The sequence below is a fragment of the Oncorhynchus mykiss genome, chromosome 22 (assembly GCF_013265735.2).
Source record: "Oncorhynchus mykiss isolate Arlee chromosome 22, USDA_OmykA_1.1, whole genome shotgun sequence".
NCBI classification, from domain to species: domain Eukaryota; kingdom Metazoa; phylum Chordata; class Actinopteri; order Salmoniformes; family Salmonidae; genus Oncorhynchus; species Oncorhynchus mykiss.
The window spans coordinates 37,351,888-37,376,269 of record NC_048586.1 but is presented as its reverse complement, the minus strand read 5'-3'; the positions used below and the strand labels follow the sequence as shown (position 1 = coordinate 37,376,269).

At 46.6% G+C, this 24,382-nt stretch overlaps 2 protein-coding genes across 2 annotated transcripts in view; one reads left to right on the top strand and one right to left on the bottom strand.

Annotated features, from left to right (window-relative positions):
• Positions 1–18,126, top strand: part of LOC110501816 (telomere-associated protein RIF1) — a 32,173-nt gene extending 14,047 nt beyond the window's left edge. The window contains exons 12-34 of the mRNA XM_021579653.2: positions 745–855; positions 1,534–1,596; positions 2,486–2,589; positions 2,757–2,843; positions 3,245–3,318; positions 5,820–6,000; positions 6,189–6,296; positions 6,869–7,018; positions 7,134–7,233; positions 7,343–7,647; positions 8,147–8,349; positions 9,141–9,234; positions 9,318–9,443; positions 9,971–10,113; positions 10,220–10,309; positions 10,418–10,478; positions 10,677–14,900; positions 15,107–15,238; positions 15,509–15,595; positions 15,868–15,983; positions 16,639–16,792; positions 16,980–17,100; positions 17,293–18,126. Coding sequence (XP_021435328.2) covers positions 745–855; positions 1,534–1,596; positions 2,486–2,589; positions 2,757–2,843; positions 3,245–3,318; positions 5,820–6,000; positions 6,189–6,296; positions 6,869–7,018; positions 7,134–7,233; positions 7,343–7,647; positions 8,147–8,349; positions 9,141–9,234; positions 9,318–9,443; positions 9,971–10,113; positions 10,220–10,309; positions 10,418–10,478; positions 10,677–14,900; positions 15,107–15,238; positions 15,509–15,595; positions 15,868–15,983; positions 16,639–16,792; positions 16,980–17,100; positions 17,293–17,567 — 7,109 coding nt within the window. The 3' untranslated portion in view covers positions 17,568–18,126. The remainder of the gene's footprint in view (positions 1–744; positions 856–1,533; positions 1,597–2,485; positions 2,590–2,756; positions 2,844–3,244; positions 3,319–5,819; positions 6,001–6,188; positions 6,297–6,868; positions 7,019–7,133; positions 7,234–7,342; positions 7,648–8,146; positions 8,350–9,140; positions 9,235–9,317; positions 9,444–9,970; positions 10,114–10,219; positions 10,310–10,417; positions 10,479–10,676; positions 14,901–15,106; positions 15,239–15,508; positions 15,596–15,867; positions 15,984–16,638; positions 16,793–16,979; positions 17,101–17,292) is intronic.
• A 691-nt stretch (positions 18,127–18,817) lies between these two features.
• The window catches only part of LOC110501815 (nebulin-like), a 102,651-nt gene continuing 97,086 nt past the window's right edge, over positions 18,818–24,382 (bottom strand). The window contains 8 exon segments of the mRNA XM_036959230.1: positions 18,818–19,764; positions 19,997–20,100; positions 20,857–20,997; positions 21,205–21,297; positions 21,422–21,608; positions 21,864–21,971; positions 22,464–22,556; positions 23,015–23,107. Of these exon segments, the coding sequence (XP_036815125.1) occupies positions 19,591–19,764; positions 19,997–20,100; positions 20,857–20,997; positions 21,205–21,297; positions 21,422–21,608; positions 21,864–21,971; positions 22,464–22,556; positions 23,015–23,107 (993 nt within the window). The 3' untranslated portion in view covers positions 18,818–19,590.

Here is a 24,382-nt window from a genome sequence, read left to right as displayed (position 1 = left end):
GAAACCCGTATTTGTATTACAGCTGGATGACACACCTTTCACACATGCCAATGCCTTTACAGTAAACCTAGGCCTCACTCCCCTCTCTACCTACTGCAGCCCTCATCCTCCACATACAACACCCGTTCTGCCAGTCACATTCTGTTAAAGTTCCCCAAAGCGCGCACATCCCTGGGTCGCTCGTCTTTTCAGTTCTCTGCAGCTAGCGACTGGAACGAGCTGCTACAAACTCAAACTGGACAATTTTTATCTCAATCTCTTCATTCAAAGACTCAATCATGGACACTCTTACTGACAGTTGTGGCTGCATTGTGTGATGCATTGTTGTCTCTACCTTCTTGCCCTTTGTGGTGGTGTCTGTACCCAATGTTTGTACCATATTTTGTGCTGCTACCATGTTGTGCTGCTACCATGTTGTGCTGCTACCATGTTGTGTTGCTACCATGCTGTGTTGTCATGTGTTGCTGCCTTGCTATGTTGTCGTCTTAGGTCTCTTTATGTTGTGGTGTCTCTTGTTGTGATGTGTTCTGTCCTATATTTGTATTGTATTTTTAATCCACCGTCCCCCCCAGGAGGCCTTTTGCCTTTTCTAGGTCGTCATTGTAAATAAGAATTTGTCCTTAACTGACTTGCCTAGTTAATAAATAAAATTTAAATAAACGATTTATGCATCAGATAAATATGTTCCAGTTGGAAACGGCTTGCCTGGTTCTCTGAAATGACTCTCCTGTATTGTTTTGGCAGAACCTCTGGTTCACCCCTTCCTGTCTAGCCCCACCTCCTTCACCAAGCACGGCTCTTTGCTTATCTCCGCAGTCCGCGACAGCTTCATCTGCATCGGCAAAGACGCCCCAGGTACCTACCTGCCCTCAAGTAACTCAATGCAAATTATATTAGCATAGGCTCTATGGCAGCCATAATGGCTCTGTCTATTCCAAACATGTTCAGAGCCTCAGAGTGTGTATCAGGTTCTTCTACTGCCAGTCAGCTAGTCAGGAAGACAAATCCCCTGTAGTCCAGTTAGGAAACATGTAGGCCTAACTTCCTGCCACTATGAAAAACAACAATTTCAGACCCTCGTATACCATTCTCATTGTAGGAGCCCAAATCCCACCTCTATAATGTAGTGGTATACTGTAATCCTCTCATAGTTACCCTGTCTAGCGTCATTTAAATGTTCTGTAGGAATGAACAACTAAAACAATAAACCTATTCACAGGATCAAGGTTATTGTGCTACATTGAAAATGACTTCGGCTGGCCTTCCTCCAGGAGCCGAGGCGCCAGCCTCTAGAGATGTTCGTGCTCAGTGCTCTCGCCACAAAGGGGATAGGATAGCTCTGGCTTGACTTGCTAGCTTAGAGGGGCTCCCTCACATGGACGAGTGATTGGAAACAGTTTCTGAGAGTCACTGCGTGGGGTAGAGGGGGAGTTGGAAGGAAGAATGGTGTGTTTTGTGTAGAAGTGCATGCGTAGGGGTTTGAATGACGGCCACTTCATGTGGGGTGACTTGCGTGTTCTCTCTCCCCTGCAGATGCCTTGCTTGCCCTTATATGGAGGAACCTTGTCAGTTTCGTAATCACAACGATTGATGCTGGTGAGTACCAGCCAAAGTCAACCACATCACCCCCCACAGAACAGATTGCATGCTGTTAAACAGTGGAGGGCCTGTTAGTGATTAGAGTTAGAGAATACACCCCCCCATCATGATGTAAGCCTGCAGGCCATCCAGGAAACTCTAACCTAAGTCACTCGTCAGTTAGGAGTTAGCCAAGGCTGAAACTAAGTGTTTCTCAATCCTCTCCTACAGCGTCCCCAGCCGTTCTACTTACTTCATGTATTGTAACATTGGCACAGCTAATTCAACAAATTAAAGGTTTGGTGATAAGTTGACCAGTGAAAATGTGCTATTACTGGAATACAGGAGTGATGGAGCCCCAAGCTGCGTGCCCCACTCTGCTGGATGATTGACGCCCTACAGTTTAACCTCACTCCATCTTCATTTAGTTAGCTAAAAATGGTCAATGTTCTGTGGCTGCTGCTCAGTTGGCTGACCCTTCCTGCCATGGGTGAGCCCTGCAGCCCCACACAGAGTACCACAGCTGGGCCTGGGTCCTGTCTGTCAGGTGTTGGAGCTGAAAGACCCAAGCCTCCCCCACCACAGGTCCAACCCCACTGTAATCAGTTTAAGTCTGAGTGGACCTTCGGGTTTGGAACCACTATGACGAGGAATGAAATCTGAGGGGCCAGTCCCCAGTAATGACCATCCAAAGAAATGACAGAAATGATTTTCTATGTTTAGTTTCTACTGTTCAAAATGTGTTAGATGAGAAAATCCAAAGTCCCTCCCCTCTGACCTTGTCCGCCAATGCGTTTTGAGGTGGCTCGGAGTATGGATGTGAGGAATTGAGGAAAGGCGACTTGAGAAAATGCCCTGGTGTCTTCAAATGTCTATCCTCCTGTCCCTTGTACCTTTTATGTGACAGCTGGCCATAAGAAAGAGCGCCAGGGCTCTGAGCTCCTCCCCCTGTTGCTACAGGCTCTACAGAGCATCATCTCCTCAGAGGCCCTCCCTGCACACAGGGCTCTGGTAAGACCTATCTATATGCTTCAAACAGGTCTGCTTGTCTGCTGCTAGCCTGTGTTAGTGGGTCATGTTGCATTGAGGAACTCAATGTCCTAAAAATGCTCCTCTTTGTTTATTTAAGCCTGTTTAACCCTTTCCTTGTATTCTTTCCCTTGTTTCTCTCTATGCAGAGTCTGCTGGAAATGACAGTGAAGGGTATCCCTCAAAGGATACTGGGATCTGCCTCTTACCAAGTGGGCAAAATGGATCTTTTGAACGTGAGTGTCTGTAGCTTCTCTCTTCCTGGTCATTGGGTTACATCAGTTAAATTTAAATACAATCTGTCCATCCAGTTGCTCCCTGCTAGTTCTGTCTCTGTCCTCTGTTGCAAATGATACATCTGAAATAAATCGGACCCATGAAAGCTGAAATGTAGAAGGTTCATGATTTTACTTGATACATGGCTGTAGACACTTATGATGCCATAGGGATGACAACCCTGTAACCTGCTCTATAAAGATGTATTCTCTAGGGCAGTGTAAATTAACATCCTGCAGTCTTTGATATGGGGCTCTTAGGAAATGTCTGTGTTACTCAATTAGTGTTCTGAATGCTGTGTGGTCCTTGGCCTGGTGTGGTTACTTGGTCTCTTTTCTTACTCCTCCATTTCTGCCCCCAGGGAACCCCGGCTCTGTTCCTGATTCTCCTGTTCTACAACAGCAGTCTGGTGGGAGGGTTCGTAGAAGATGAGAGGTCGGTTTCCCCTTAACTGAATTCTGTTCTTTTCCTCTCTCCAACCAGAAACAAATGTCTCCTGGGGCTTACCACTTCCAAGATAACGTGAAACTTGTTCCTTGAGTTTTTTGCAACCAGCATTAGTCAAATCAAATGTTATTGGTCGTGGATGTTATTGCGCGTGTAGCAAAATTTACACACACACGAATATTAAAAAGTTTTACAAATATTAAAAAATATATATTGAATGAAGAAATATAAGGATGGACAATGTCTGAGTTCTGTGTGTGGGATGTGTAGACATTATGAACAGTGTGCATAGAATATGTAGTGAATCTGAAGAATACATAGAACGGAGTATCCCAGTGTGTTCCTATGCTTGGGAATATATTTACATATTAGTCATTTAGCTGACCATCTTATCCATAATGACTCCCAGTCAGTGCATTCAGGAAGGTAGGCAAAACCCATCACACACTACATTTGTCATTTCACAGGTGCGCTTATCCAGAGCGACTTACAGTAGTGAGTGCATACATTTTCATATTTGTTAATACTGGTCCCCAGTGAGAATCGAACACACAACTCTGGTGTTCTACCAACTGAGCCACATGGGACACTACAAAAGTATGTGGACACCCGCTTGTCGAACATCTTCAAAACCATGGGCATTAATATGGGGTTGGTCCCCCTTTTGCTGCAATAACATCCTCCACTCTTCTGGGAAGGCTTTCCACTAGATGTTGGAACATTGCTGCGGGGACTTACTCAGCCACAAGAGCATTAGTGAGGTCAGGAACTGATGTTGGGTGATTAGGCCTGGCTCGTAGTCTGCGTTCCAATTCATCCCAAAGCTGTTCGATGGGGTTGAGTTCAGGGCTCTGTGCAGGCCAGTCAAGTTCTTCCACATTGATCTCGACAAACCATTTCTGTATGGACCTCGCTTTGTGCACGGGGGCGGTGTCTTGCTGAAACAGGAAAGGGCTTTCCCCAAACTGTTGCCACAAAGTTCTAAGTACAGAATCGTCTAGAATCTGAAGAGGGCACGATAACACCTATTCCCCCTCAGGAGACTGAAAAGATTTGGCATTGGTCCTCAGATCCTCAAATAATTCTACAGCTGCACCATCAAGAGCATCCTGACTGATTGCGTCACTGCCTGGTATGGTAACTGCTCGGCCTCCAACTGCAAGGCACTACAGAGGTATTGGGCCATACGCACTACCGTCACTGGTGCCAAGCTTCCTGCCATCCAGGACCTCTATACCAGGTGTGTCAGAGGAAGGCCTTAAAAATGGCCAAATACTCCAGCCACCCTGTTCTCTCTGCTACCGCACGGCAAGCAGTACCGGAGCACCATGTCTAGGTCCAAAAGGCTTCTTAACAGCTTCTACCCCCCAAGCCATAAGACTGCTGAACAGCTAATCAAATGGCTACCCAGACTATTTTCATTGAAACCCCCCAGCCCCATTTTAATGCTGCTGCTACTGTTTATTATCTATGCATAGCCACTTTACCTCAACTAACCTGTACATATTACCTCAACCACATTGACTCTGTACTAATACCCCCTGTATATAGCCTCACTACTGTTATTTTGTTGCGCTTTAATTATAAAAAGTATATATATTTGTACAGTTTATTTTAGTGAATACTTTATTAACACGTATTTTTCTTAACTGCATTGTTAAGGGCTTGTAAGTAAGCATTTCACTGTAAGGTCTCCTACACCTGTTGTATTCGTCATGTGACAAATTAAATTTGATTTTGAATGTCATTGTATGCAGTAGCATTAAGATTTCCCATCACTGGAACTAAGGAGCCTAGCCCAAACCAGGAAAAACAGCCCAAGACCATTATTCCTCCACCAAACTTTACAGTTGGCACTATGCCAACTGTGGGGCAGGTAGCGTTCTCCTGGCATCCGCCAAACCCAGATTTGTCCATCAGACTGCCGATGGTGACGCGTAATTCATCACTCCAGAGGCCAATGGCTTTACACCACTCCAGCCAACGCTTGGCATTGCGCATGATGATCTTAGGCTTGTGTGCTCGGCCATGAAAACCCATTTCATTAAACTCCCGACGAACAGTTCTTGTGCTGACGTTGCTTCCAGAGACAGTTTGGAACTCGTTAGTCGGCGTTGCATCCGAGGACAAACTATTTTTTACGCGCTTCAGCAGTTGGTGTTCCCGTTCTGTGACCTTGTGTGGCCTACCACTTCACAGCTCAGCCGTTGTTGCTCCAAGATGTTCCTACTTCACATAACAGCACTTGCAGTTGACCGGGGATGTTCTTGCAGGGCAAAGATTTGACAAACTGAGCTGCTCAGTACGTGCCTTTCTACTGCCAATGGTGATCGTATGGTTGTGTGCTCGATTGTATACACCTGTCAGTAATGGGTGTAGCTGAAATAGCCAAATCCACTCATTTGAAGGGGTGTCCACATACTTTCTTTTGTTGTCCACATAGTGTATCTTGTTCCTGTCCTATTTGAGTTGTCTCTGCACCCCCGCAGGTTTTTCCTGTGTTTAGAGACCCTAGTGAGCTGTGGTCTCTCCGGCCTCACGTCCCCTCTGGCATTTGGGGAGGCGGTCCTGGGGGCGGTGGGGCGCAGCGCGGGGACTCTGGGGAATAAGGAACAGCTGTGGAGGATGTGGAGTGTGGTGGTCAACCCACTGACTGTTACCATCACACAGGTATGTAGTGGACACTGTAAATACATGGCCTGTAACTGCACTGAATATGATGCTTGTTTGTTGAGATGCAAGACCAATTTCACCAAGTGGACACAAACGACTATTATAATTATTAACCTATGTGTTTCACAAATAGAGATTTGCTATGGAGATTGGTTTTAATAAGGTTTTTCTCCCTCCCCTGACAGACCAATGAGGTGAACCAAGGGGATGCTCTGGAGCACAACTTCAGTGCTGTTCACACTGCCCTGATGTTCCCCATCACACACCTGCTACCTGGCAACGCCCTGCCACATGTGAGTCTCTCAGAGATTCCGTGGATTGCCATGCTATAGGATTTTTTAAAGTTGGCGACTGAATGAATTCAGTGCTTTGCATATTTTGATCAGTAGAGTAGTTATTTGGGATGCAGGAGGATTTGATGATAAAATATGCGCTGTCCCACTGCAAGGGCGCCTGGTAGCCTAGCGACTTGAGCAGGGTTTTCAGAACTCGGTCCTTGGGACCCCAAGGAGTGCATGTTTAGTTTTTTCCCCCTAGCACTACACAGCTGATTCAAATGATCAATGCTTGATCTTGAGTTGATTATTTGAATAAGCGGTGTAGCACTAGGGGAAAAAACCAAAACATGCACCTCTGGGAGGACCGAGTCTTGGGAAACCCTGAGTTTGAGTGAATGGACCAGTAAGGCACTTAACCCTAATTGCTCCAGGGTTGGTGTTGATAATGGCAGACCCTGGCCATGGCCCTGCTCTCCGAGGGTGTCTCAGGGAGAGTTGGAATTTGCAAAAAGCACATTTCCATTTCAAAATAGGACCAACATAATTGGTCAATCTCAAACACTGATTTTGCTGCCTTTCCTCTGTAGGTGACCCAGAAGTCCATGCTGGGTACGTGGTCCAGGCTGTATAAGGTGTTTGCCTGTTGCTCTGCCCTGGTGGCCACTGCCGAGGAGAATGTCTGCTGTGAGGAGCTGTGTGGCAAAATGGCTGCCCTATTGGACAGGAAGGCCCTGAGGGTGAGCGGAGAGAGCTTACTGTACAAACGCATCTAATTTACTGGGATTGTTAGCCCTTTGAATAAGAATATACTACTGCTGCACAATAGTTTTCATTGATTGTATTCTTTTCCAGGTTCCGTCAACGTTGGATGCGGTTGCTAACATCCTCCTGGTCATCGTTGAGAGTTCTGACTTCTCTCCCTACACTTCACAGTTTCAACAGAAGATGAAATGTAAGCGATCGATAGATAGATGGATAGATATCTCATTAAGCAGAAGCTTTTAGCCAAATAAATATTTTGTATGCATGAGTGGCCTTGCTTACCTTCCTGTCCCTTCCAGCTCCCCACACCCCTCTGGCCTGGGTGCGTAAGAAAAGCAAAGCCCTTGGGAACCTGTCTAGCTTCCAGACCCTGCTGGTCCAGGCCCTGGAGGCCTTTAATGCTGTTGAGGCTCCTGAGACTGTCCCTGAGGGTACAGGCCTGGCCCTGGTCGCCATCCTCTCTACCCTGTTCTCTAATCTGGCACTGGCTACAGCCATCCAGGAGGCCCTGGCCTCTCTCACACAGCCCCTCACAGCCCTCTATGAACAGCCTGGGAGGACTCCAAATGAGCAGCCGAAATCCACCTCAAGTCTTGGAGCAAAGGTGTGTTCAAATGTTTACTATTTTATTTTTGTCCAAAAGTCTCCTTAACAGCTTAACCTGTACCCCCACACATTGACTCGGTACCGGTACCTCCTGTATATAACCTCGTTGTTTTGTTACTTTCTATTTAGTAAATATTTTCTTAACTCTAATTCTTGATCTGCATTATTGGTTAAGGGCTTGTAAGTAAGCATTTTTTCACCTTTATTTAACCCGGTAGGCCAGATGAAAATAAGTTCTCATTTACAACTGCGACCTGGCCGAGATAAAGCAATGCAAAGAGTTACACATGGGATAAATAAACGTACAGTCACTAATTTCACTGTAAGGTCTACACCTGTTATATTCAGTGCATGTGACAAATAAGATTTGATGTTGAAATGTTTCTCTATATAAACTACTGCACTAATATTATAGAAGTATTGGCTATGCTTTCTTTGCAAGCTTCAGCTCTTTAACCAATCCTTTTGTCTGGGTGGTCGTGTCCCCGTTCCTCCAGCTGGAGAAGCTCCTGGTTGATGTGTTGGGCTGCCTGCAGACGTGTTCCGCCCTGGCCTATGATGATGAGCTGCTGTCCCTGCTGTCCCCCCTGCTCTGTGTCCTGTTCCTCCACCGGCGGAAGCACATCCGCTCCCTCGTCACACAGTTCTGGAACGCAACCTTCGCTAACACTTTGGTCCTCGTCTACCCAGAACAACTCAAGTAAGAATCTACATTTAGAAGTTAAAGTTTGTGCCAAATAATGTTTTGTTTATATCCATTAAAAGTGTTTTAGGTCAGCATTAGGCTTGATCTAGGTCTGGACCTAAACTAATGATCAGGTTTTCATTAAAAGTGTTTTAGGAGGGCCTCACGGGTGGCGCAGTGGTCTAGTGGCTGGTGGCTATGCCACCAGAGGCCTGGGTTCGTGACCAGGCTCTGTCGCGACCGGGAGGTCCATTGGGCGACGCACAACTGGCCTAGCATCGTCCGGGTTAGGGAGGGTTTGGCCGGTAGGGATATCGTTGTCTCATCGCGCACTAGCGACTCCTGTGGCGGGCTGGGCGCAGTGCGTGCCAACCAGGTCGCCAGGTGCACGGTGTTTCCTCTGACACATTGGTGCGGCTGGCTTCCGGGTTGGGTGCGCGCTGTGCTAAGAAGCAGTGCGGCTTGGTTGTGTTTCGGAGGCTTTCGACCTTCGTTTCTCCCGAGCCCGTATGGGAGTTGTAGCGATGAGACAAGATAGTACCTACCAATTGGTGAGAAAAGGGGGTAAAAGTTACAACAAAAAAAGTGTTTTAGGCCAGAATTAGGCTTAATCTAGGGCTGGACCTAAACTAATGATCAGGTTTTCGGCCAGGCTTAATCTAGGGCTGGACCTAAACTAATGATCAGGTTTTCGGCCAGGCTTAATCTAGGGCTGGACCTAAACTAATGATCAGGTTTTCATTAAGTGTTCGGTTTAATCTAGGTCTGGACTAATCATGTTTGCTCGTGCTTCTTTCTGTTTCCAGGCCAGTGTTGAGCCAGGTGAAGCAGAACACTCCTATCCTCTTACCTGGCTTTCAGTCTGTTGAAGTTCCAGATGAACTCAGTGGACAGTCCTCGGTGAGTGTTTTCCCTGTTGAATAAATCAAATCTAAGCTGAATGGTATACTAATCCCTGGATTATGTTCTGGGTGTGTGTGCAGAGTGAGAGCTCTCAGCTGGAGACCAAGGTGAGTGGAGTGCAGGTGACTCCTGGGGTGAAGAGAGGTTCTCTACTGGTGAGGGTTGGCGAGATGGACAGGAGCTCCAAGACATCCAAGCCTGTCTCGGTAAGGACCAGTTTTATTTAGTTCTCCATTCTCAGAACCCACCAAGCACATTTATTGAAGCCCTTTATAAATGGGCAGTTATCACAGTGCCAGTTTGAGCCAGATAAGCTAGGTAGCTTTCATATACAGCGAGCTCCAAAGGTATTGGGTCATTGACAATTGGTTTTGTTGTTTTGGCTCTGTAGTCCAGCACTTCGGACTCACCTTTAGTCACTTTTATTATAAATAAGAAGACAATGTTTCTAAACACTTCTACATTAATTTGGTTTCTACTATTAGACATAATCCTGAATGAATCGTGAATAATGATTATTGAGAAAGTTAGAGGCATAAATATCATACCCCCCTGTTATTGTAATGGTGAGAGGTTAGCATGTCTTGGGGGGTATGATATCTGTGCGTCTAACTTTCTATCATTATTCACGATTCATTCAGGATTATGGTAGCAACCACAATGTGGAAGTGTTTAGAAATATATTATTTTCTTATTTACATATTGGAGATGACTTCTATTCCCTCCCCAACAGATGAAGCTCGACTTTGGCTCTCCCAAGCCGCCTCGTAGAGAGGAACTGGAGGAGCAGGCCTCTATAGACTTTGTGTTCATCCCCCCCGAGACCAAGGAGAGAGTCCTCACCGAGCACCAGAAAGAGGTCAAGAGAACCAAAAGGTCAGTTTCAAGCAAATTTAGACAAAATAAACCAGAAGTTATAGAAATGCTTATTTTTTTTCTCACCTTCTAGTAACAAAGCTTTCGTATGGGTTTTATTTGAAAGGGTTGACATTCCTGCCATGTACAACAACCTGGATTCTTCCCTTGATACCACGGTCTTCACCCAGTACACACAGAGTCAGGAGGAATCACTGTAAGTAATTGTTGACTGCTGCCGTTACACTGAATAACACAAATCTATGAAGAAAGAATGATTGCTTCGTGGGGGACCCAATGTTTAAAACATGCATTTATTTTACAGGGACAAATTTCCAGCAGTTGAGCAAGCCGAAGATTCTGAAAAGGATGAGGTTAAAGCGGAGGTAAAGAGAAATTAACAACACAAGCTATTCATTGTTACATTTACCCCCCCCCGAGGTCTGAAATGTCATTATTCGCCCCAATATACAGTTTTCTGTTGATTGAACACATATGGGTGCCTTCAAAGCCAACAGGCCTTTTCTTCAAATTAAAGTGAAAATCCCCAAATACAAATGTCTCCTCCATTCTTTTCTTCACAGGTTCCAGAAGAAAACATGGAAATGGGGGAGGACGTTGCTGACGATACCCAAGAATATATCAGTCCAACCAATGAGACAACAGAATCTGCAAAGGGAGAGGAGAAGCCTGCTGATGAGTTACTTCCTGAGTCTGCAGACATTTCCATGGAGGAGGATGTCAATGAAGATGTTTTATTGAAGGAAGACTCTGCCGTGGAGACCAGAGAGGACACCAGCCCTGACGTCTCTGGCGGCTCTGACATGGTCTCAGGGACGCCTCAGAAAACCAACAGTCGTCGCCAGTCTTTCATCACTCTGGAGAAGTATGCTGAGGGGAAGCCTGCTAGTCCTGCCAGCGTGGTAACGTTTACAGGCCCCCTCACCAGGACTGCTAACAGCCAGGCGCAGGCGGCTTCCTCTCCAGAACCCCCGGCAGGGGCCGGCCAGGCGCAGGCGGCTTCCTCTCCGGAACCCCCGGCAGGGGCCGGCCAGGGGCAGGCGGCTTCCTCTCCGGAACCCCCGGCAGGGGCCGGCCAGGCGCAGGCGGCTTCCTCTCCGGAACCACCGGCAGGGGCCGGCCAGGCGCAGGCGGCTTCCTCTCCGGAACCACCGGCAGGGGCCGGCCAGGCACAGGCGGCTTCCTCTCCGGAACCACCGGCAGGGGCCGGCCAGGCGCAGGCGGCTTCCTCTCCGGAACCACCGGCAGGGGCCGGCCAGGCGCAGGCGGCTTCCTCTCCGGAACCCCCGGCAGGGGCCGGCCAGGCGCAGGCGGCTTCCTCTCCGGAACCCCCGGCAGGGGCCGGCCAGGCGCAGGCGGCTTCCTCTCCGGAACCCCCGGCAGGGGCCGGCCAGGCGCAGGCGGCTTCCTCTCCGGAACCCCCGGCAGGGGCCGGCCAGGCGCAGGCGGCTTCCTCTCCGGAACCCCCGGCAGGGGCCGGCCAGGCGCAGGCGGCTTCCTCTCCGGAACCCCCGGCAGGGGCCGGCCAGGCGCAGGCGGCTTCCTCTCCGGAACCCCCGGCAGGGGCCGGCCAGGCGCAGGCGGCTTCCTCTCCGGAACCCCCGGCAGGGGCCGGCCAGGCGCAGGCGGCTTCCTCTCCGGAACCCCCGGCAGGGGCCGGCCAGGCGCAGGCGGCTTCCTCTCCGGAACCCCCGGCAGGGGCCGGCCAGGCGCAGGCGGCTTCCTCTCCGGAACCCCCGGCAGGGGCTGACACTGACTCGCAGGAGACTGAACAAGCAAGATGTAGAAGCTCCAAGAATCAGTCTTCCAAAAATGAGGGAGAGAAACCTGAACCTTCAGAAGACAAAAAGCAATCCGAGGTTGAGAAACCAGCTGAGAAAAGAACAAGTGAAACCGACGAGGACGACGTCATCCCAGACACCCAGACTCCGGTGGAAATACTGAAGGAAGTTCTAGTTCCTGCATTTGAAGAAGTAGTAATGGGAAACAACAGTCAGAAAGAAGAGGAATCTCAAGGTCTTCTGGAAGGTTCTCCCAGTTCCCAGGCCGATCTGAGCCAAGGTGAACCAAGGCGGTCCGGAAGGCGGAGGAGCAGGCCACTGAGACCAGGAGAAGATGCAGAGGAATGGGAAGAGAAAGACAAACGCAGGAAGTCTCAACCCAAAGAGGCAGAGTGTCAAATGGATTCACCAAAGACGGTGCCCTCTCCTGTCAGTCAAGCAGACAGTCAGTCACAAGGTAGAGCCAGTAGGAGAAGTAAGCTGGCTGTTAACGTGGAGGACCGTGGAAAAGACAAGCTGAGAAAAATAAGTCACAAGGAGGAGAGCGAGTTGAGCCGATCAAATTCACAGATGGCCACGCCTTCACCTGCTGCTGATATCAACAGCCAATCACAGAGTAGCATGGTATCAAGTAGAAGGAGCAGCAAATCAGAGGATCTGGTCAAAGACAAACAAAAGAGAGGTGTTGCAGAGGAAGAGCTCAGTCAAAGTGACTCTCAAACGGACACCCCCTCTGCCTCTGATAATGATAGCCAATCACAGAGTAGATGTAGTCAGAGGAGTAAGTTGGCTGTGGAAGTGGAGGATGATTGCAGGCAGAAACTAAGGAGTATTAGGGCTCAGAAGGTGGAGGAAAAGACGAGCCAAATTGATTCACATGTAGCCAAACCATCTCAACAAGAGAGCCAGTCACAGGGTAGTGCAAGCTGGAAGAGCAAACCACTCCGTGATTTGGAGGAGGTTGACTTTGTCGATGAGGTTGACAAGCAGGATCCTACTGAGCACGAAAGTGATTCTCAGATTGCCACACCCTCTCCTGCTGATCAAACAGGAGATGGCCAATCACAGGGTAGATCTAGCAGGAGGAGTAAATTGGTCACCGAGTCAGAAGAAGAGGGTAAAGGCAAGCCGAAGAGGAGAGGCGGTACAGAGCTACTCAGCCAAATTGACTCACAGACTACACCTTCAACCACACCTTCAGCCACTCCAACAGACAGCCAGTCGCAGGGTAGAGCAAGCAGGAGAAGCAAGGTTCCCATTGAAGTGGCTGAGTCTGAGGTCAAAAGAAGCCTGCATTTGGCCACTGATTCAGCAGCAACACCAGAGAAGAGCCAGACTCATTATCAGGTCGCTCCTTCTGCCACCAGTCCAACAGACCGCCAGCTGAGGCCCAGGAGCAGAACCAGTAAAAGAAACAAGATGTTAAAGGAGCAGGTAAAAGCCAACAGCAGCCCTAACCCAACTCCTAACATGGAGAGACAGAACTCACAGGTGGCAGATACAGAATCCTCACAAGGAAGTGGAAGGACTAAAAGGCGTAAGGCCTCCCAGGCCTTACTAGGCTCCAACGTGGAGAACTCTGAGTCGGATGCTTCAGAGCCCCGGGAGGATGTCCAGAAAGGCCGGAAGCCCACGTCAGCTGGAGCGGTTCCAAGCCCTCTGGCTACAGTTGGATCAGCAGAGCCAGGGGCTGACCAAGAGGTCCCAATGGATAGTTCTGAAACTTCTCTAAAGTCAGACTCGCAAAACCCATCAAGTGAGGCCTTAGAAGTCGTCAAGATTCCACAGGATGTGGAGGAAGCCCTTAAAATGGTCAACTCCCTTAAACCTGAAGTGCTAGTTCCAAGTCTTCCTGTGATAACTAAGAAAGATCTGGGGCAGATGGAGACGGACATGGGGTGTGTGATTGAGGCAGTTGACCCCTTTGTGCCAGAGAAGGCAGAAAATACTAAGCTTTCTTCTCAACAGACGGAACCTGATCTAGAACATATGAAGAGCCAGGATGTGTGTATGTCTCGACAGAAGAAGGAACGTGGACATAAATGGTCAAAAAGCAAAGCGAATTTCAACACCGTCTCCTCTCGGGAGAGTGACCATGATGACCTAGAGTGTGACCATGATGACCTAGAGTGTGACAGGCCAACACAGATCCAAAGAAAGCTGCTCAATGACTCTGAGCAGGCCAACTCTCTCACGCCTTCCACTGAAGGAAATGCCATCTCTGAAGATGGACTAAACAAACTATGTACCCCTCCCATTGCCAATGGCCTCCCCACAGATACTTCACCTACTGAGGCAACAGAGGAGAAACTGAGTCTTCAGGTCTCTGAGTCCTCAGAGAAGGTTTTAGATGGGCTGAAGCCTGTGGCTGTCTCCAGTGAGGAGGTGACCGAGGAGCAGATGGGAGAACACGAGGAGAACAGACATCCAGAGTCTGCTACCAATGTTCTAGAGGAGGACCAACTGGAAGATGTTGGCAGGTCTATTGGGCAAGCCCAGTCAGGGTGTTCCAAAGCCTTAGATGAGGAACAACGGGAGGAGCAGTACACATCTATCAAAGGACAGCCAGAGGCTGACAGCACCTCTACTGGAACCAGAGAAACCCACACTGAGCCTCAGGCGGACAACATTCAAGATATCACTCCTCTCCAAGAGAGGGCAAAAACTGACAATGTATCTGGCCTCGAGTGTGAAGAGGAGGGTGAAGAAACCCAGATGGCCAATAATGACCTAGATCTATCTCCTTTAAACTCTTTTATCCTTGTGTCCTCTGACCTTCACGGAGCCCCAGTGCCTCTACATCACCCAAGTACCTCTAAAGACATGTTGTGCCAAGACTCTCCACCCAAGCAGAAGGATGCTGTGATGGGGCTGGAGGTGGGCCATAGCCCCAGCAGTGGCAGGACCAGGGGGTTGTGGTCCCCCTTAGCTTCCCCCTCCACCTCTATCCTGAAGAAGGGACAGAAAAGACCAATAGAAGAGGAGAGTCCTTCGCCTTTCACCAAGGTAATGTGATCAGGGATACTTGATCTATGACGATTTACAAATCATAAATAATTTATGCATATATTCTAATTATTTGTGTTCAACTGTCAGTATAACTTGAAAATTACATGCTTTCAGTTGAAGAGAATCTTTGATGTATCTATGATGGCATTAGCAGGTTTTGAAAACAAAGTGTGATAAATGAATCCATACTTTTTATTTCGCAGTCTCGACGAGTATCATTTGCTGACCCAATTCAACACCAGGAGCTGGCAGATGACATTGACCGTCGCAGCCCTGTCATCCGATCCAGCTCCCCAAGAGACAAAACTACCAGCAGCAGCATCCCTCAGGCGAAGGTACATGATCTACTAGTGATGTGTAATAAATGTCATTTTAAATACTCTGCACTGAATCATTAAAGGCTCAATTTAGTTAAGATAAGTGTGTGAAACTTCAACTTTAGCCAAAATCATCAATGGGAGACAGTGATATTCTGACTTGATTTCTGTACAATTTAACTCAGTGGCCACAGATTAACTGAACTTTCCCTTGACTTTTTTTATTAGAGGTCTCTTTTTCATTTAGACCCTCTTATTGTAATAGCCTGACCTCTGCTCTATTTGCAGTACATCACAACACCAACAAAGGGCTTACTGATCCTCAGTCCACGCCATCTCCGCAGCCCGGGGTACAAGAGCTCCAAGAAATGCCTGGTATGTAACCTCAGATACATAGGAAGTACCCAAGTTATTTTCAGACTAGATCATAATCCTAAATTCAAACATTTTCGTAAAACCTAATGGATTAGATGATGATCTTATTATCCACAAGGACATTCATTTTGCAGCATGCGTACATTCAGTAAATATAGACAAAACAGCTCCTTTGGTCCATTTTTAAAAAATTGGTTTACTGTCCATGATTGTTGTGCATGTGCCTGAGTGTCATTCCTACTTAGCTTCTAACTTGGTGAATGTTGTTTCAGATCTCTGAGCTGGGCCAGGAGCCGAGGCCCATCCCTAAGGACTGTGTGTACCCGGCCCTGGTCCGCTGTTCTACCCCTGTGGAAGCAGTGCTGCCTCAGATCACCTCCAACATGTGGTCAGTGTAACAGAGAGAACTATGGTTCCAAAACAATGAACTGCTTGTACGATAAATCAAGTTAAACACAATGCGAGTTGCAACAAGGGAACAACAATCCAACATGGGTTCCCATACAACTGTAGCAGATATCCAAAGCTTTAGGCGTTTCTTTAGAATTAAAATGGGCCATCAGCCATTGCTACATACATTTTTGGACTTATAAATGTACTGATATGTATCCAATGATTCTTGAAGAATAGAACTTATAAATTCCTCATGAGCTTAGTTCAACTGTCACACTCCATGAGAACCCAAAATATAAGCTTGTTTTCTCCAATATTTATAGACAAAGTAAATGTAAACAAACACTATATAGCCTCAAAAAACATGGTTAAAACTCTAATTTTGATATCATGGATGGTCAGTCCTTGCATCCATAGCTCTGTCTGTAATGTTGATCTCATGGATGGTCAGTCCTTGTATCCATAGCTCTGTCTGTAATGTTGATCTCATGGATGGTCAGTCCTTGCATCCATAGCTCTATGAATTTGTGTTACATTTCTCCAGTCCCATCCCTCAGCTTTTTACCCAAACATCGAGTGAGGAGGATGTGTTGCTATTCCTTCTACTGCTGATAGCTGCTTTATCATATTCTGTCTTTATTTATCCTCAGGCCTCGTGGCTTTGGCCAGCTTGTGCGAGCCCGGAATATCAAAACTGTCGGAGACCTCAGTGCTCTCACACCAAGTGAAATCAAGAACCTTCCCATTCGTTCCCCAAAGATTTCTAATGTGAAGAAAGCACTTAAAATATATCACGAACAGCAGGTATTATGCCCAAACTTAAAACCTGTGACTTTCTCCTACCTTCTGCAAATGTGATTCATACTTGAGATATTGCTTACACAGTTAATGATAATTGTCATATGTGGTTAATTATTGTGGAGATGAGCACAGTTCAGGTGGTTTATCTGTTTGGTCTGTAGTGGAGCGTTTCACCTTGTCACTGCTTCAGCAGAAGGGCCGTAGTGATGAGCTAAAGAGTTTTGAGGAGATGGAGAAGCTGACATCTGAGCTGGAGGAGCCAACTGTTCCTCAGAACCAGGGAGAGGACAAGACTCCAGGAGATGCCCTAGGTGAGTTCAATAAACCTGTGTTGTTTCCAAAGGCCAATTTGTGCCGTAAGAGAATAAGCTTGGGGGAAAAAATATTTGAAAGTTGCTGTGAAATTGCTCACAAATACATTTTTTTGCTGTATTTCTAATTCAGCTCACTAAACAGAACTCAATATCATAGATGATTATCATTCATGATGTTCCCTTCTGTAGTCACAGAGTTGTTGGATGAGCCAGTGCCCAAGGAGCACGAGGAACCTCCAGAGGAGAGACTGGACCAGAGCAGGCCTGACCACCAGAAGACTGCTGAGGGTGGTCTGATGTTGGAGGTGGAGTCTCTGGCGGCTCATCTGACTGGGGAGGGATTGAGCCACTGCTCCTCTGACCAGCTGGTTCTGATCCATGATCAGCTGGGAGGCATGATGAGGACGGTGGTGCTGCAGCTGCAGAGCAGACTACTGGCTCAGAACAAGGACAGCGGACCCTGATCCAAACACTACAGTCCCAGGGTTTGGATTACATATTTTGGGAATGCCCCACGTGAAGTCTCTTGAAGATGCCTATTGACAACTGTGGGGGGGCGGCACATTGGTGTTTGAATTCTTACAGAGGTCTTGATTTGTTCATGTGGGGGCCTGGGCCCTCCAGCCCCCAATCAAGGTTTCCCCTCTCAAAATCTAACAATTTTTTCAGAATGGCACAAATTCCCCGATATCAGGGTACTCATGTCAACATGTTTGCAACCAGAGCAACTCCGACTCTTAAGATCTAAGAGTTAACCAAGTACTACACCACAAGTCCACCAGGATTGTGTTTTTAAACTCTTTTTCCTTGTCCTCTCTGATGGCTGAGGGAGACATTTTTATAAATGCTAGTTCAGGCTAAAAAGTAGTGGTGGCGATTAGTTGTCATGACGAGTGAAAGCGAAGCATGGTCTCTGATTGGCTATACCAAGGCTTTGCCAGGAAGTGATATTTTAACCATACATTGATCTGGAGGATGGCACTTTTTACATTGTGTACCTATTAAATAAAGGTTTGAAAGATGGAGGCTGTATCAGTGTTGTTCTTTGGATGTATGGGGGATGGAGGAGAAGTTTAATGTGAGCATAAGGCAATGTATTTCTGTTCTGAATTCATGATTAATGCCAGTACTGTGGCTGTCATGGATAGTCAGGCCACAACATTATCTGCCTCCAGGGTAGGGTTTGTCTATAAAACAGCTCCCCAAAAAACTGACTTGTCTTCACTTGATTTCATCTTGTCCAGTTATTATTGATATATAGTGGGGCAAAAAAGTATTTAGTCAGCCACCAATTGTGCAAGTTCTCCCACTTAAACTATGACAGACAAAATTAGGGGAAAAAATCCAGAAAATCACTGCGATTTAATGAATTTATTTGCAAATTATGGTGGAAAATAAGTATTTGGTCACCTACAAACAAGCAAGATTTCTGGATCTCAGACTAACTTATTCTTTAAGAGGCTCCTCTGTCCTCCACTCGTTGCCTGTATTAATGGCACCTGTTTGAGCTTGTTATCAGTATAAAAGACTCCAAATTACAGGCATCATCTTTTTAAGTGGGAGAACTTGCACAATTGATGGCTGACTAAATACTTTTTTGCCCCACTGTACCTTTACGCAAGCTGCTAAAGCAGTGTCTGGCTTGAACTATTGTTGTAGGAAATGTCTAAGTGGAGAGGCCACAACGTAGAGAAATAAGAACACAAGACCTCAGTAGTGCAGCAGGTTGGTGTTTTATTATCTACTGATCAACGGTATTTGACTTCTTTACCCCCAGGTAATCAGAGGGAACGAAACGCATGCAATGAGTGACCAGCCTTCGGCTACTTCAGGAGGGAAGAGGCTTCTCAAACTGGGTGGTGAAACTCAAAGCTGCTGATAGAAATAAGAATAGGGAATCTTGTCCGCTCTATTCATTCTGATAGCCAATCATATCTGTACGTTCCGTAATGTTACATCCTCAGGAACAGAGCCCTGGTTTTTAGGTTCGATGGATGATACCTCAAGGTTACTCATCTTTCATCAACCCCTTGTGGTTTTAGGTGATTAAACAACTTTATTCTCTCCACACGGTACACTTTCCTATCATCCATATACTTCACTTTTTCATCGCATGTAAGCTCATCTGTTTTTGTGTGAAAGTTAACTTTCAGTAACGCTTTTCAAAAATATTTAACTGACATTGATTAAGGTTCTGTCTGCAATTTACAAAATAATGGGCTTTTCGTCATATTGTTTCAAGACAAGGTCTTGGAAAAGGATGAATGTTCTTCTACAGTAGTCTATATAGGTATTTATACATTTCAGATTCTCATGTCACATCCACAGGGCCTTGGGAAACGGGCATCAACACTATAGACTACTAATACTACAGCTACAAAAATCTGAGCGATAGTCTACACATATAACAGGTTTACGAAGCGACAGATTCAACCGTAGATGGCGGCCAATCGGGTAGCTAGGTGGATGTGTCGGTGGGACTTGTCTTTAGATTGCTTCAACGTAATTGGCCGGCAGCATGCCAGTCTTGCCTGAGCGCTGCACAGTGCCGTACATCCAGCCCTCGTCGATGGACTGCACGTTTACGATAACATCACCATCCTTGAAGGAGACCTCGTCCATGTCGGCAGAGGAGTAGTCGTACATGGCACGCACAGTTTTCTGAACGGGACAAAAAATATTTTTTAGTAATGACGGCTGATATGGTAGTGAGTAGTGCACAGCAACCCAACCAAAAGGAAATTTGCCCAACATGCTTCCCTGTTTCTCTGGCATCTCCCTTCTCAGTGTGGAGGCAATACAATCTAATTCTGTTTCACAGTCAATCATGACTGGTTTCCACGGTAATGATCTATGTCCTGTGAGCCTGGTACAGTCAAAGTACAGTACTCACCCCGGTGGTGGACGGGTGGGAGGGGACAGAGGACACGGTGGTCTGCTGTGTGGCTACAGAGGAAGACCTCTGCTGCAGCTCCACGGTCTTGGTGTGTGTGTAACCTGCAGGAGCAGATAGGAAAGACATAAGTCAGCTGTCACAGTTAGAATGAGGGCTTAGGTATAGATACTTCTACCATAGCGGGCTGGGAACAGGGCACTGACTGTACCAAGTATTGACGAGGCTTGAATATAAAGGTCTGCCATCTACAGTGTACAAAACATTAGGAACACCTGCTTGTTCCATGACATAGACTGACTAGGTGAAAGCTATGATCCCTTATTGAGGTCACATGTTAAATACACTTCAATCAATGTAGATGAAGGGTAGGAGACAGGTTAAAGAAGGATTTTTAAGACTTGAGACAATTGAGACATGGATTGTGTGTGTGTGTGCCTTTCAGAGCGTGAATGGGCAAGACAAAATATTTGAGTGCCTTTGAACAGGGAAGGGTAGTAGGTGCCAGGCGCACCGGTTTGTGTCAAGAACTGCAACACTGCTGGGTTTTTCACACTCAACAATTCCCTGTATGTATCAAGAATGGTCCTCCACCCAAAGGCATCTAGCGAACTTGACACAACTGCGGGAAGCATCGGAGTCAACATGGGCCAGCATCCCTGTGGAACGCTTTCGACACCTTGTAGAGTCCATGCTCTGAGGCAGTTATGAAGGCAAAAGACGGTGCAACTCAATATTAGGGCGGTGTTCCTAATGTTTTGTACACTCAGTGTCTATGGAATTGGTCTAAAGTGGTTTGGTGGTGTGATATCTGAACTGGGTTGTGATTGTGTGATGTGGGCCCACTACAGTAGACCTACCCATGGAGGAGGTAGCAAAGCCATTGCTGTACAGGGACACATGGTGGGCTGGGTCCTCAGACACCTCAGACTTCTCATCACCAACACCACTCATAGCGCTGGTGGAGCGGGAGTGCTCCTTGCTGCGACGCTGGGCTTGGACTGTCACACAGAGGGCAAAGGTCAGGGTTCAACAAAACCTAAAAATATTGGTTGCACTTTATATTGAATGAATAGGCCATTATAAATGCTTATAAATTATTATACATTATTAAAATCACAACACTTATAAATGCTTATAGATGTTTATATGACAAATCAAAGAGTTTGTGGATTATGCTGTTCAGGTGTGAGGCTTCTCTCTCTTACCTGACATCATGTGCAGACTCCTGGACTGGATGTTGTCCTCAGCAGGGTCATAGTCAAACACAGAGCCGGGGTTGGTGCGCCATACACGCAGATCTGAGGGTGAACCGACAGGTTTTACAGAATGGCTGGTACAACATAGATCAAATGGATGTAGAATAATTGGTTGGTGTTTGTTTGTGGGTCTCGGCACAGCGTGTGTGTGTGCTGGCGTGCCTACCGGTGACTGTCTCCTGTTCGTGCTCCACCACGCGTCTCTTCTCCATCTCCACCACGCGTCTCTGGATGCCCCGGTAGTTGATGTCGCTGAACTCCTGGGTGTTCTTCTTCACACGGTCCATCACGGGGTCAGAGGTGGTGGGAGTGAAGCTGCCCTTACTCTTCTCAAAGTCCTGGTGGTATTTCACCTGGTGGACAGAGAGCCGTGGGATGCTTTTATATCAGTCGGGAATGAGTAATCAACTTGGTATGGAATTTGTTATTACATTTTAATAAAGGACTCAGTGGTAAGACAATAGTTCAACTTTAGTGGTATGGTTTTACATGGGTAGGATTTATGAACGTGAGCAATTTTGTCTGGCATGTGTTATTACAAGAAAAATACTCTTTACAAGCCAACAAGAGATATTATATTATAACATCTACAAAAACCATTGACTCACTCCAGATATGTTGCGCTGGGTCTCCTTGACGCGTCTCATCTCAGGTGTGTCCAGCACAAAGGCAGCCTTGCCCTGCACCTGCTTACGGAAGCTGTCAGAGTACAGCACCTGTGGAACAGCAGAGAGGACAGCAGAGGAACAACGTCAGCACCAGAGTTAACCCCCTTTATCTGTTGAACCTGTGTGTGACAGAATGTGGCACAACAACAACAACAACAGATAGGGTCACTCTGAGAAGGGCTTATTATTGGGACCTCAGACGATATTAGCAGGGAGATTCAAACCTTCAGAGTGGGGGGGGATTAAGAGGGTGTGTCCCAATTCATAATGGAGTTAGGAGGGGTGTGTTCCAATCCTTAATTGGGGTGTTGGGAGTGGGAGGAAGCCAGGGGAAAAGGAGGAGTTGACTAGTTTCAATAACAAGGCAGAGGGTTAGCCATGATATACAAATAGATGAGAGCAGAGGATGACTACTGTAGATCTGATTAATGAGGTTAACTAGAGCCAGAAGAAGAACAGGAGGGAGTTAGATGAGAGGGTTAACGTGGGTTCTAAAGGGTTCTAAAGGGGCACATAGGTCCTGGAGGACGGCTGGTGTACCGAGCTAATCTGTTCTTGGTTCCGTTTCGCTCTCTCCATCTCTGGAGTGAACACCTGGGGCGTTCCTTTGGCAGAACTGTCCTTATACAACACCTACAGGGCAGAAGCACAGCCCCAGGGGACAGTCAGACACACTGCAACAACACAATCCAACACACACCAACACACACTAAAACATCCCAGCCTCCACAGCATGGCAAGGATGTTAGTTGCCACACTAAAACAGGAGATAAATAGCACACCTCTTAAAGGAAGAATGCTGCTGGGGAGATGCAAAAACACTCAAAATGTGAGGAAGTAATTTTGAAGAGGGTGTTTTAGCTGAGGTTAGAATGAAGGGAGAGTCAAAGATGATTTACTGAGGGCGGAAGGTGGAAGGATAGATTGAAAGGAACGAGGAAGGATGGAGAGGGATGATGTGTTGTATTAGAATCAGGGTTGATTGTTGATGACAAGGGCTGAACCGATAGCGAAGACAGTTTAAGGCGGTAAGGGAGGATCAAACAGTGAAAAACACAGAAACACGTGTTGGTATTGGTTTCCTCTAGTACCGAGCTGATGTTCTTCTGCATCTCACGAACCCTCTTCACCTCCGGTAGGTCTGAGATGGCTGTGCACCGACACAACGAGTCCTTGTACTTTATCTACCCATCAGATCAGCATTATGGTCCCATGCAGAAGAGAGATGATGTCACAATGGACAAACACACACAGAGAGTGAACCAGAGACAGCAGAGAACAGATTACAGGAAGCACTGTAGCTACAAATGACATTGAACTGTTAATAGCACAAGGGACAAGAGCGTATGCAGGAGAATAAAGCTAGATTGAACACATGGGACACAGCAGCAACTTCAGCAAAATCATTTTGGATCGTACACCTCTTCTGAAATAATATAGACTATTTAGATGTATGCATGTACTCACAGGGAGGGGTTCCTCCATTAACATATTGTTTAAACATATTGTGGCTTCATGTTACCAGAGAACTTGACATGTTTTAATATTCTATTTTTAAATCATTGTCTACTAATAGTACGCTTCATTTTTACGTTAGGACATCTTTTGAACAGATATAGGTTTTGGGCTGGGGTAAGACTAAAAAGGGTTGGACAGGGGAATTAAAGTGGGCTTGGAGTTGTACATGGGCTTGAGTAACAGGAGCAGGACAGACAGGAGTATATAAATGAATCAATCAATGAATGAATCAATTGATTGATATACTCCTGATCATCAAGCCCCTGTAGAACTATATGGATGGTAGATGGAGGGTAAAGAATCACAGTATAAAAAACTGTACCATGTTAACGTGTTGCTGGTTGCGTTTAACTCTGTCCATCTCTGGGGGGTCTGATATAGCTGCTCCTCTTTGTACTGAATCTTTAAACAGTGACACAGAGACAACCAGTCAAAAACACGGTTTATTGCCCACTGAGATGGGAAACGGATGAGGGCTGCCATAAAATGCATGCAAAGGTTTGGGTTATAGTTAGACTACCGTTTCAAAAATCTCACAGCACTTCAGTAAAGAAAACTGAAGAAATGGAATTAAAAGACAAAAACACTTTATGATGAAGATTAATGGAAACAAAAAAATGGAGAAGAAAAATCACAAGGCAATTTGTTTGTTTGGTAGGGAACCAACCAATAGAAAACAAGAAAACAAACATGGGATGAATCTATTTAGGGCTTTAGTTTGGAGGACAATGTAAATGAAGTTATTTTTGTACCGCTAAGTTATTTTGAAGCGCTAGACTTCATCTTGGCACACAGAAGTCAAAGGTCAGGAGAATAACCACTGATGCTTTAGGGGGCATTATTGGAGGTCAGTTAGGGGTCATACGACAGAGAGGGTGAGAGGTTTTTTGAGGTTTGTTGGTTGGGAAATTATGGGGGGCCTCCTTTATGGGAGGGACTAG